General features: G+C 38.3%; 1 protein-coding gene across 1 annotated transcript in view; it reads right to left on the bottom strand.

Annotated features, from left to right (window-relative positions):
* Positions 1-283: 283 nt before the first annotated feature.
* DKK2 (dickkopf WNT signaling pathway inhibitor 2) overlaps positions 284-14291 on the bottom strand; it is a 97748-nt gene continuing 83740 nt past the window's right edge. The window contains exons 2-4 of the mRNA XM_037137951.2: positions 6925-7075; positions 5165-5320; positions 284-2610 (exon numbers count right to left, since the gene is read on the bottom strand). Of these exons, the coding sequence (XP_036993846.1) occupies positions 2360-2610; positions 5165-5320; positions 6925-7075 (558 nt within the window). The 3' untranslated portion in view covers positions 284-2359. The remainder of the gene's footprint in view (positions 2611-5164; positions 5321-6924; positions 7076-14291) is intronic.

The raw sequence follows: 14291 nt of genomic DNA on the forward strand, positions 1-14291 counted from the left end.
TAAACTGGAATACTCATATAAAAAATGACTTTCTAACAGCTACAGCTGTAATGCTATGAAAGAAGCTGCCTTCAGTAACAGTAAACCGCCTTGGGTCATCTTACAATCATGCCATCCAAAGGATTTCTACTCAGACTGCAAAATCAGATCCAGTCCAGTTGAACTTTGAGAATCTACGATTCTGTGAAAGTTTTTCCCATGAGCAAAATACAAGAAAATCTGAATTCAATTATTCAAAGAGAAAATTTAATATATTTTATCTTATTATACATTTCCCCTAAATTACAAAGTCAATTGCTGCAAATATATTCTGCTACAAAGCTTTCTGTAAGAAATATCTCTATAAGAAAATACATCTCATTAACATTTCCTGTAAATAAATTACTTCAAATAATAATTTTTGAAGGGATGTCTGTAAGGGAAATAATGCAGAAACCAGATTGTAAATGTAATTGTTACATAGGAAACGTTTGACTAAAATGTTCCATTTTCATGTTGCCAAGCTTATAGAATCCTGTTTGTACAGACTTTGGTTCTTGAATAGATTCGTTGAAATTTTTCTGTTTTTTTCAGACATGTGAGGAAAATGTAAATCCTAATTATCCTAGTAAATGTGTGTGGGAAGCTGAAATTCTTAATGGACATGCAGGCCCGGGTTCAATTTCTACTGGAGGAACTTGAATTTGAGACTGAAAATGACGGTTAAGTAAAAGAAAATTAAGACTTTTAGTCTATAAAAAAAGGTCAAAAATAACAACTATAACTGTTTTCCTTATGCTCTAGACATAATATTTAGAAATGAGTAAAGTAAAAAAGGTGATAAAATGGTTTCAAAGAATGAAGAACCTGTGGTTTTTATAGGTTAGCACTATGTAGATTTTACAGTTTATTCCATTTATATATTTTTCTCTCAATGGATGCAGAAAACAGAAACTATATCTTTGGCAAAACAATAATAAAAATATAAAAAGCTGTTGTAGAGAATGGTTGGCGCAGAAAAATCAGACGTTGCCACCTGCCAGTTGGACACTGATTGAAGGCAATGGAAATTTACTAGGTACTATCTGTCTTGGTAGTCCATTTTGTAAGAACTCCTCATATTATTTTAGGACCTCAAAGGTATAAAATATTCATTTTGGGGTCAAGTATTGACCTCACACTGTGCTCCTCTGTGTGGTAAATACTTGAGATAGCAAATTCCATGGAAAACTTCCATTTAGGTTGTGCAGCATTGGAACTCAATATGAAAGGTCATTTTGTGCTTCAGACATATCTGTTAGTTGCCCAAACCTGGATACTTGACAAAGTTTTGCCCATTTCTCTGCTGGCTTCAGTGCAACACTGACACAACTCCAGTCGGTGTGGTCAGCTTCACCCTGCTGTACTGCAGAGTATTCGAAGAGCAAGGGTGTTTACCAGTATAATGCTATGGAACATGGGACACGTCAAAGCTTTAGGAAGTAATGATCACTCTACTAGCTTTTTTACCATGTATTTTGGATATCTTAAAAAGATTTGCAATATGTGAAATCTCTGCTGTGTGCTTTTTATGGCTAATGGGGAGATGTGGGAAAATAAAATATATTCATGGTAGGAATCAGATATGATCTAAACAGATGAAATGCTATTCTTTGAGAATCTGAATGAACTACTTTTGCAATATTGGTTTTCAGTAAGTATAGGTGGAAGTAAATATTGGAAAATAAGCAGTTTGAGGAAAAACAAATTTTGTTCTTTTCTAAAGGCCTTGAAAAAAGACCTGCAATTATTTTAAAATTAAATGGAAAATATCGACTGCTTTTTTTCTTGTGTACCAAGGCCTTTAATTGAACAGTAGTAATGTTCCAAATTTAAAGGTGGTTCCATGTTGTGACTTAACTCTGCTCAGTGTTTCATTTCCTATTTAACAATTTTTAATGTTTTAGACCTTATTGTATACAAAGATATAATGAGAGTATTTTGTTAAACTATAACTTTGAACAGAAATATATCTTTTAGGTTATTTTGTAGACAATCACCAATCTGAAGGAAACCAATCCTCCAGCACAACCTAAAATCTTGGGAAGTCACATGGTATTTGTCAGTAACTTTCACTGTGCTTTTTTTTTCAATAATTGCATTTTCACAAGTGTGTACATTATTTACATAAACAAGCTGCAAAATGGAAACACACTGGTTGTATTGTCATCCTTTCCAATCAGCTCAGTTCTCTTTTTTTCTCTTACTCTGTGACCTATATTTTTATCACAAGCCTTACATTAGCCATTCTTACAAGATCCAAATCCTATTTTCCACCAGGCCATGATGCATTAAATGCACAGATTCACAGTCCGCTCATGACGCATTTCCTCTGAAGAGATCATATTTTCTGACACACGTGGAGTCTGGCTTTGGAGGAGTAGGTGGCATCTTTCCACACTTTACAAGACAGGCCCTTCGCGCAGTCACACCGCTGGAAGATTTCCAAGCCGTGAGAGCCCTTCTTGCGCTGCTTGGTACAGACTTCCCCCTGATGGAGAACCGGCTTGCAGATTTTGGTCCAGAAGTGACGAGCACAGCAAAATCCTTCAATGCAGTCTGATGATCGTAGGCAGGGGTCTCCTTCATGCCCTGCAGGGATGATGACCAAAATATATCACCATGACACTTCAGAAAAGAAGCACAAAAAATATTTTTACTTATGCTGTTTTCCATAATGTCTTGGATTCACATCAACTGGCTCTCCCTCTAATCACATAAATCCATTATTGTTTATTTTTATATTTGTATGAATATCAAGTTTAATAAATAGCTTGACCGTACTTCCTCTTTACTTTGTCATAGTCTGCTTCTAAATATTTCCTTGATCATCATCATTATTTTTTACTAGGTGAGTAAAAAATAAGTAAATAAAATGAACTGCTCTCAAATGAATTATTCTGGGACATTTTTGAGAGTTGTACACAAACTCTGCTTCAAGTAGGAAGGTGAAATTCCCAAGGACTCCTAAGATCATGTGACAGAGTCTAGCCAGGAAGACAGAAACTGATTCCTCAAAATAAAAGGTATTTAATGCAGTGAACTAATCACACAGGTACTGGCAGGACTAAGAAGTACCGGAAGATGCTAAAGCAAAACAGCAGGAAGCCACTACCACATTCGGGCTAAAGGACCCAGAATGAGAATTGAACGGGTCCAGCTGTCAAGGACTAAAACCCCCAGGAGATAAGGTCCTGCCGAGAACAGCAGTGGGGGCAGGGAGAACACACTGGCTTTTGCCTTCCTCTCCCTGTGGGCTTCCCACACAGCCATAGCCACTTGGCCACAAGCTATCTGACGGGGAGCTGAAGAAATGCAGTCTATAAAATGTGATGATAACAGAATAGGGCAGAGAGCCCCAGGGTCAACAAACAACCCATCATAAAAACCATGTGGGAGCACAAATGTGTGTATTTAATTCAGAAAAAGGATTAGGTCAGCAAAGAGCACCCACACATCACAGCTGGCTTGATGTGTAACCTGTATAAAGAAGGGGTCAGCAAACTTCTCTGTAACATCCAAATTGGAAATGTTTTTGGCTTTTTAGATGGTGTATTGTAGAATCTAAATTCTGCTGTTGTATTGCAAAAAGAGCCATAGATAATGCCAAATGAATGAGCATGTCTATGTTACAGTAAAAGATTATTTTAAAAAAACAGGCAGCAGGACAGATTTGACCTGCAGACCATGGTATGAGAATCCTGCTCAAAAGTATTCTCTGTCACACCAAATCTATCTCATCCCACCATGTGACATAGACACAACTCACTAGCCATCGGCATGAGGTTCCTTCCTACTTGCCATTAAAAATTACACATATAATTATATAAAATAATTAGTAAATTTGAAAGTATACAGTGACATAGACATCTGTTACAATAAAGAGAAATGCTTATGTACTAACAAATACCTGTGGATTTGATGGAGTACAAATGGGAGATAGGAGTAAAGGACTAGTCCATCAGGGAGTATAGACAAAGGATAATTGAAGAATTGTCATTCACTAGCCCTATCCTCATGACCATTAGTATCCCGGGTCAGACTAAAAGGTCAGGTATCCTACATGGTGACTTCACTGCAGAACACGAAAATGCATGGAAATAATTGTTGTGTTCAAGCAAGCCAGGGAAATAGAGTATTTTCAAAAGTTAACCAGTTTTCTTCATCACTGACTTCTAAGAACATTCAATATACCAACACTTATAAAGTTCCAAAAATGGCAATATACATGGATAAAGCTAAAGGGGGTTAGGATCTTGGGTGGGAGGTGGGGAATGGGTGGGGTAGGGGGGAGTGGTGGGGAAAAATGGAAACAATTGTACTAGAACAACAATAAAAATAGCAAGATAGATTATTACAAACAATTGTAATTATTACAAACAATTCTAAATTATTTTCAAACAATTTAGAAACTCCAGAAAGCTCTAAGCGTCCTCAAGATTAAGAATAGACTGAATTAAATATTTGCCCTTAAAACTATTGAACATAGGGCACTTTTATTCATAAAATGTCTAGAAAGAATAGTGCTCCACAAAATACACTTGCAAAAAGCTTCCTTTAAAAATGGATGTGTCTAATGCCATCAAAAGTATAAGGTTCATACTTTTACATTTTACTATTAGGGATTGGGCTTCTCAAAGGTTTTGAAACAAGGAAGAGGATTTCTGGCCATACATAATCTCACCAGAAAGCAATTATTTTTGGTAGATTGTTTTCTGAATAGTATGTTATCTGGTTGTTTAGTGAAATAAAATTTGTGAATCTGCAAAGATGAGAAAAACTAAAAAACACAGTAATTTAACCATGTGGAAATAAATATTGTCCTATTTACTTTTCAGAATGCTTTGTCATTTGATATGTGACAGAAATGCTTGTGTAAAAAATGTCATCTAAATTCCATGTGTAAGACAGGACCGTCTAAGAAAAGGTCATGGCACGGCAGGGTGCCACAACTCGTAGCACACATTTTCAAACCATTTAGAAACTCCAGAAAGCTCTAAGCATCCTCAAGATTAAGAATTAATAGACTGAATTAAATATTTGCCCTTAAAATATCTTCCTAAAACCAATGGAATTAATGATCTATATTTCATATCCTTCTTTATAAAACAAGAAAAAGTAAATATAAAACTACAGTTATTCCTACCTTTTATATGTGACATCTTAGTGTGTGGTCTTCCTAGATTCTGCCATCCCAAGTCATGGTTTGAGTAATGACCATGGTTTCGATCTCTGTGCCGAGTGCCGTCCAGAGCTGGGATGTGAGGGGTTAAGATGCTCTCAGTGACTGGGATGCAGATGCCTGGAGACAGGTAAGCCATTAGTCTGACTCAATTCTACACTGTGTGGTTCTTTTTTATCCAAGTATTCTATCATCCATCTATCTATTCATCCATCTATCTCATTTATCTATCATCTATCATCTATCAATTTATTTATCTATTCACTCATTTACAAAGTTATTGAAACTAAGTGCTGAGAATTTGGCCCTGACCCAGGCTTCCTTGATTAGCATCTTTTCTCTCTCAATGCTAAGTGATCTTTGGTAAAAATCAGAATAAAAATAGAATTCAGTTTACTAAGTTATCATGAATGCATGTGAAGTGTTTAGAATAGTGACATAGTAAAGTATTAAATCAATATTAGCTATTCGTACTTTTAAAGGTCTGATCAGACATCCAACTTTGGAACTCAGGTCCCTTTGTTTAATCAACAATACAATTCTTTTTTTAAAGATCTTATTTATTTATCTTTAGAGAAGAAGGGAAGGAGAGAAAGAGAGAAATATCAATGCATGGTTGCCTCTCATGTGTCCCCTGCTGGGAACTGGCCTGCAACCCAGGCATGTGCCCTGACTGGGAATCTAACTGCAATCATGTGGTTCGCAGGCCCACTCAACAATACAATTCTAATCTGCACTGTAAGCATCTCAAATGCCATGAGGTCCTCTTCCTTTCACCTCTTGTCCAAGGTTATTTTCGGTAGGACTATGCCCAGAGGAAAGGAACAAATACAGGAACATAAGCCTGATTATGTTGTTTGCATGAAGTGTATGTTTCTTATCATCTTCTGCAATTATTTAGTGGTTTTACCGCATTTCTGTGGTTCTTCATTTTATTATTAATGCTGAATTTGTGCTGATAGATTCATTGAGATTGGGTGAAGCCATGCTGATGGAATGTCTGGGGAATAGATTCCTGTGTCTCCTTTTGGAAGAACCCATCACTCCATCACCATCTGAGGGTACCACCAGGTAAGGCCTTCAAAAGGAGACATCTTGAGTATAAGAATCAAGGTGTGAAACTGGTATGAAATTGGAAGATGGACTCAAAACTGCATTGATAAATCACAGCAGGTTCTTTTCTTTAGTACCTTTGCATGTATTTGTTTATGTGTTTAGTAGAATAGAATATCTAGCTATTTTCACACAACTCTTCAACAGGGCAAATCTTAGCTCAGCATACAATATTAAATACAAAAGGTTATCAGAGTCTAGGAAAATTAAGATTTTAGAGGTAATCTAGGTAATTTTATCTAAACCATGTTTCAATTCTTGCCTATTTAAAAATATTCTTTATGTCCTGGCTGGTGTGGCTCAGTGGATTGAGGGCCAGTCAGTGAACCAAAGGGCTGCAGGTTTGATTCCCAGTCTAGGACACATGCCTGGGTTGTAAGCCAGGTCCCCAGTAGGGGACACATAAGAGGCATCCACACATGGATGCTTCTCTCCCTCTCTTTCTCTGTCCCTTCCTCTCTGTCTAAAAATAAATACATAAAACTCTTTTTTTAAAAAAAAACTGTAAAAAGTCCTGATATTTACATATCAGGAGTCTAAGGAAAAGGTAGCCTAAGTGGCCAGATCTCACAGGTGAAAAGAAGCCCACCAGGACTGAGCACGGTCTTTACCATTGTTGCAGCGGGTACCAGGACAACACATGCCATCCCTGTGGCAGCGCTTCTTTTTCCTGCGGCACACCATGCAGGCCGACGATCCTTGGTGGGGACTGTGGCAGTATCTCCCAACTTCACATTCCTTATCACTGCTGCAAGGGTAGGCCTGTCGTGAAGTGGAACAACACCAAAAGCAAAGTAGATTAGATCTTTTAACACTTAGGAAAAGTTACTGTTGCAAATTATAATGAAAAACACGTCACAATATGTACCACTGTAATGATGCTCTGAGCATAGATCCTACCTAGTGACACATACTTGATTGAGAACCTTAGGAACATTGATTATTGGTCGTCATGATACAGGGTGCAGCCGGGGGGGGGGGCCAAAAAAGATTTGGAATAGTGTCCAGAATTCAAAGTGTACAGGAATATTGGAGAGACATATAAGATGTCCTCACACCTCCCCCCAGGGGGGAAGAAACGAATGGAGCCAGGCCATTGAGAGCTGTTTTGCATAGCAACAGTTTTGGAGCTAACCTCTGGAATGGTTATTTAACATATGTATAACCTTTAACTAGTTTCATAGATGATGTTAAATAGCAGTGGCCAAGTTTGGAGCAAGGGAGAAGGGAGTAGCGGGGACTGAGGATGGAAACTAGGGTCTGCGTTCCTGAGTGAGGAGGCTTGGGTGAGAGCTTGGAAAAGACTGGCTCCAGGACATGAGGGGATAACTGCCCAGGTAGGGGGGAGAGCCACGCGGTTTCAGCAGAGTGAGGACCCCCTCTTGGTGAGGTGAAAGAGGGAGCCACGTGGATTTGGCAGAGTGCGGACCCCCTCTTTCCCAGGTGAAAGGGAAAAACCACCCAGCTTTGTCAGAATGGAGATCCCTGCAGCCAGGTGAAGAAGACAGCCACATGCTTTTGGTGGAGTGCGGACTCCTGCAACTTTGGTAGAAGAGGCCCACGTGGCTTTGGGGTGCCCCCTTTGGCCGCGGGGCCTGAAAAGCAAGAGAGACTTTGGCTGGAACTGGGTACAAAGGACTCTTGCCAGTGGACCATGAGAGGGTACCACAGTACTTTGGATTAACTCAAGATCCTGCACAGTGACACAGCTGACAGTGCCAGCAGCCTGCAACACAGACATGTGCTCTTTTCCTGATTTACGGTACCCGGAGTTGGGACAGTGGGAGAATGGAGCGCTGTGTGGGTGTAGGTGTACAACCTAAAGGACTTTGATATTTTAGTGGAGGCGTTAGGCCTGAATAGCATTAAATAAACATTTTGTTTCCTTTTCACAAATCTCTGGCATTAAGAGATGTCTTTCCAATTGGCGGCGGACAGAAGGGCCCAGTAGATTTTAGTATTTTGTTTTTTGGGGGGAGGGGCCCCTGTTGTATAGCAGTTTTGGGCATCCCTAGGTGGGCCAAATATTGTATTGCCCCTCCCTCGGACCTCTTGTTTGGTAACAGAAAAATAAAGTTGACACTATTCATATATTTTCATTGACACAACTTTGGAGTTAAAATTTAGACTTTCCACGGATTAGGAGAGCCCTTAAAAGTGACTTTGGGAGCTTACAAGCAGTATAATTATAGTGGCAAGGAGCAGAACCACTTCCAAGGTGGTGATGAACAGCCCAGCAGTGCTTTGAGGGGTCAGAGAGAGGCTAAGCTCCAGTCACATCCTCATGCTCTCAGGACACTACAGAGCAGGCTCCTTACACACAAGAATCACCCTATTGGCTACTGCATCTTCCATTTATGCAGAAAGGACTTCTAGTCCCACATTTCTCTACCAAGTTATGCATTTAGAAGGCTACTTAAGCAGTGTCATACATAGCAGCTCCAAATATAAAAACAGATTCTGCAGTTATATACTCTTTGGCTCTTGAAAGTTTTTAGACCACTTAAAACATCCCTGTTTTCAGAGTGTGAGAGCTGATTAAACTAAAATGTCACATAACACATCAAACTTACTCATATTTGGAGGTATGTTGAAAAGGAGGTTTCTTTCTATTTTTTTTTTTTTGGTAGTTCATTTCCTCCCCTGACTTTCAGAGTAATACATAGATATCTTTTTTAATTGAACAATAGGAAAAAGCTATGTAATTTTTAAAATAAGCATACATGATATAAACTATGGGATAATATTTTTGTGACTGAAATAAGAAGTGTGAATCACGTGCTTTACTTATGACATGGAGTTTGATGGCCTAACTCTGCATGCATTGCTTGTTCCTCTTCCCCTTCTCTCTCTCTCTCTCTCTCTCTCTCTCTCCTACCCTCCTTCTTTCTATTTCTACCATTGCCTTTCTCCCCTGCCCTTCTCCTGCTTTTGTGTATACACTGTGTGCATCCCTTCATCCCCCACATGGTATTCATTTAGACTGGATCATCTTCAGTAAGGGGAAATAAATATGAAGTTGATGTGTGAGTCTGAAAACTTTACATATGGTTCTATGAAAAAATACTTTTAGCATCATTACAATTTACTGTTTGCACTCAAAAGAAAATAAAAACTAGAAAAATCACTAACTTTAAACTGAAGTTGCATTTGAAGGACTGTACAGTGGCAATATTTGATGCTTGTGTTGTTATCACTGGAGCCAGATAAAGTTGTATGATGAATTGGATTATTAGTGTCCCATTCTGGAACTCTATTATTAGGCTTAAGGGAGACTCTGAATGAAGTTGATTCAGAATAATAGGCCATTTTTCAAGGCTCCAAAACCAATGAAAACAAAACAAATGCTACTTCCTGACTTGCCACACTCTTTCCCCCAAGCATTTTACTCCCTTTATATTTAAACCCATTCGTTTTAATTGAAACACAATTCACAAGGATCTGATTAATTCACATTTATTTCACCAAATTGTTTTGCAAGAAACATTTGATGTCTTACAAGTTTTTTTCCTTCCTCAAAAATAGGACATGTTCTTTCAACAGAAATAAACACATGCCACCTAAAACATCATGTGCAATTTACACTTCAAACGACAAATCTTCAAGAGCATCTGAATATGAAATAACACTTGGTTTCATTCCTGAAAAAACAGTTTATATTGTAGAAACCAAGTTGTTTGCTAAAAGCTGTTATTTATCCAGAAAATTGTGGAAAGCACATTATTATCTTCTCACTCTTACTGGATAAGAAATGAAAAATATTGAAATTGCAAATATTCAATACAGATGATATTATAAAAATAATGTGTATAGTAGTCCTTTATTTGAATGGGATCACCATAAAATTCTCACAATTTCTTTTAGAGATAAGCTCATTTTTTCTGAGAAAAATATATTAGAGGGTAAGTAGCTTTGTTACATTTCAATATATCTTTTGATAAACTTGAAACAGAAATGACAGGCAGAAAAATTATGCAGAATTTCTTTTTTAAAGGAAGGTTACTGTTAATGTGAACTTATACTTAGAATGGAATCCAAGAACATAATATTGAGAGGAATTCTTTGACAATTAAAAAAAATAAATTTTAATCATTGAAATGCCAGGCTAAGTTCCATGGCTTCTAGTCTGCTTGTAAAATAGTTCTGTTTCCAACAAATAGTTTTTAGGTATGAGTAAAATCAGGAAAGGATGCCCCAAATTAACTGAAGCAGGTTTTAGGGAAAGCAGGTGATATTCGGGGCATTCTGGCCTCCTGACATCAGAGGCCCCCAGCACAAATGTCTCTACTCAGCCATAAGGCTCCCCTTGCCTTAGCCATTAGCAAGGAAATGAAGAACGTGAGAAAATAGATGTGACCCATTAATTAATAGCATTGCTCATGTTTTCAGCCTAGTGATTTATTTTTCAGTAGAGAGTTTTAAACAAGACATTTTCAACTCAAGTATAAGGACTCTGCATCTTGCTATTGAGGATTTTTTCCCCTACATTAACCCCTTTAATACCTCTGAAAATAGTGTCATACAGTGGGAGAGAGATGGACGAAGGGAGGGAGGGAGGGAGGGAGGGAGGGAGGGAAGGAAGGATAAAAAAGCACTTGGTGAAAGTCGATGTGGAAGATTCTAAGCAGTGATGACGGTGGTGATTAACAGACCACTGAAGGAAATTATATACGTTAATAAAGGTGCCATTCAGAAACTTCCTCATGAAAAATATCTTACTTTTCCTTTTACTTTGGCTCCAAAACTCTGTTCTTGGTCTCATTCGAGGATGGTTTGTGACTAACAAAAAGTAAATTTGAGTAGTTTAAGTTTCCATTTAATAACAAAATATAATAATATGCTTCCTTGGTACTTATTTTATAAATGAGTGAAAAGACTGATTTATTTTACCTGCTATGGAAATTGTTCACAGTGAAGTTTTATGACTCCTCATTTACTTGACCTTCGGGAAACAGTCTGAGGAACAGTGACGTCTGTGTCACTCTAATTCAAATGATAGAATTAGAGAGAGACTTGAGCCACTTGTCCCGTACTGAAATACTCCAAAACTGCCCTGGCCAGTGTACCTCGGTTGGTCGGAGCATCATTTATAAGTCTAGACTGCGGGTTCGGTCCCCCATCTGGGCATGTGCAAGAGGCAACCAATCAGTGTCTCCCTCTCGCACTGACGTTTCTCCCCCACCCCCCCACCCCCCCTCTCTTCCCCTAACTTCCCCTCTCTCTAAAAATAAAATGAAAAGTCAATAAGCATGTCCTCAGGTGAGGATGCATACATAAGGAAATAAATGAAATAAAACAAAATGACACATTCTGAAACTGAAACAGGAATCTGGCTCCGTGAGCATCCAAGAATAATCACTGTCATGAAGAATCGTTCATGACTTAGCTCTGGTCACAATTAGGACAAGAACTCATTTGAGAAACCTAATAATAGCAGATGATGATGGGCCATAAATTAAGGATGTCTGAGAGCTGTCCAGAATCAGGCCAAAACACAAAGAAGTTTTGCCCAACCCCCCTTCCTAGGCAAAGAAAAAAAGGTTTCCCTAAAAACAGTGCTAGCTATCATTACAACCATAGCCTGAACCAAAGAAAAAATGTAAATACATTGACACACTGGACACAGCTTGAATAAAGTCAATCAGAAATGAGCATTTTTTTCCTTAGTATAAAAATTTTTTTCATTCCATTTACTCTGCGCTACTTTGAAATAATTATTTAAAATTTCAGCAATGAAGTGAAGACAGGCCAGATGACTGACTTCCACTAGTGAAGTCGCAGGTCTGTGCTCAGCAGCCGGGAGCTCAGGGATCTTGGGCCTGGCTGCAAGGTGTCATGACTCAGCACTCAGTAGTGACGGTTTAGTGCGCCCACGGAAAAGGTGTTTGAATGCTGACCTGGGCACTGGGGTTAGAGACTAAAAAGTAAACTTGGCCACTTCTCTCCCCGGAAGCCTCCAAACAACAACAGCATGTCCTGCTGTGGCTGTTGTCACGACACAACACTGGCAGAAGCCACCAACAGGACTTCGGACAACAGTTTCTCATTCCATTTCTTGACAACAGTTTATGTCCAGTTAAACTCAAGGTAATCAGAGTTATAAGCAAAAGCCCATGATGCAAATAATAACAATTACATGATATTCTGGTGAACAAAAGAAAATGAAACGTTACTACATCTTATTTTACCTTACTGAGCCTTGTTTTTCAATTATTCTCAAAACTGCAGAGAGAAAAGTCCTATTAATTTGAGACTTAGATTTAGGATTGAACTTATTCTTATTTCTCAAATACTGCCCATTCCTTAGAATGTTCAAATGCAACAATGAAGTAATCCGATCAATAAAAATAATAGAATAAGAAAAAGTGTTTCAGGAATCTCAACGGTACTGGCTATCCAATAGACATTTGGCCACGACTAAACCTTAGTTTAATTCTCAAGTTTTCAAAATAATGGCATTGTTCCTGTTTCATAGAGGGGAGCAGAAAGGAAGAGGGAAACATCACCAATTGTTCGCGTGGGAGGGCCACCCATCCGGATTTTTGCAAGACCGTCCTAGTTTTGTTGTTGTTTTAATCTGGACAATCCTTTGCCCCCAAGCACTGTTTGTAACAACCTCGGAAGTTTTCTGGAGCCAGAAAAACATCATCAGCTGGGCAGGCAGAAAAAAAGCCTGCAGGGGGTGGGGGAGGTGGCGACCCGGCTTCGGAAATAAGAAACATTTGGAGCGAGGGAAGGTAGCAGTGAGGAGCTGGGGTCTCAGGGAAACAGCAGAAGGTCACATGTGGGACACCAGATCGGGCTGCCTATCTCTAGGATTTTAGAGAAAAGATTAATTTTCCTCATCAGACATTTCATATGACGGATCTCTATTTCAATGAACAGGCAAGGTATGCTGCCCTTGAAGGTGCTCATTTCAAATTCGAACCCTGTGCCTGCAACTGCAGGAGGTCCAGCGACATCACCTGTCTGGCTCCTGTGTAGTTGAACCCTGCAAGCCACAGGCTGTGCCATCGCTCTTCTCCATTGTCCACGATTCCACAATTGTCTCTAGGGGATAAGGGTGTACTATGTTTAGAATTTCTGAACTTAAGGCCAAGAGGATTGAGCTATATTAAATTCCAGTGTAAAAGTTCAGGTATTTCATGATGTTCTGGATGTATGCCATAGCTTCATTAAGGCAGCTGCTTGGTAGTCATTCAATTTCAATAATTATTTAATTGGTATTTATTTACTGAACACCAACTACAATACAGACACAACTGGTTCAGTGCTCTATACATATTTTGCCTGTATAACTCCTAAAATAATTTTGAAAAACAAGTATTTTTCACACATTTGACACATAAAGTTTTCAGCATTAGTTTACCTCTGTTTCATTATTATCATATATACCATTATGTATTTTATAAAATGAAGTTCACAGCAATTTGATATCATTCAGCTGATCAATACATATTGATCCTAAAATAAATCACAACATATTTATTGCTAGATTTAAAAAATTAAACTGTCTTAAAAACATTTAGTTAAGTTTTAAAATATAAAAATCATCACAACTCATTTGAATATTCTGTATCCAGAACTTTCCAACTGGAGCCCAGCTTTACTTTTAAAGAATTAGTGACAGAACAAAGAAAAAAGTGCCTTTGTGCATTTGAGATGCCCTAATCAACCATTAAGAATATCTTTGTTAAACCAATATTCCAAATTCTACTTCAATTTGCCATCCAAAAAAGTTTTTTGTACCTCTGGCTAAAGCCAGAAGTGCAAAGAAGATTTAGAATGCATAATGGTTCCCCACTCCCCCAATAAAATGGCAAAACTTATTCTAAACACAAGCATATTCTGGACAATTTTAAGAAAAAGAACAATGGAGGTTGAGGATCTGGAAATTGATTCCCTTAAAACAATTTGTGCTGTGCACACTAGAGTACCGTACTTAAACTTGTCTGGAATATGCCTGTGTATAAGTACC

This window comes from Artibeus jamaicensis, unplaced genomic scaffold, assembly GCF_021234435.1.
Source record: "Artibeus jamaicensis isolate MK-2021 breed Jamaican fruit bat unplaced genomic scaffold, CSHL_Jam_final scaffold_3222, whole genome shotgun sequence".
NCBI classification, from domain to species: Eukaryota; Metazoa; Chordata; class Mammalia; order Chiroptera; family Phyllostomidae; genus Artibeus; species Artibeus jamaicensis.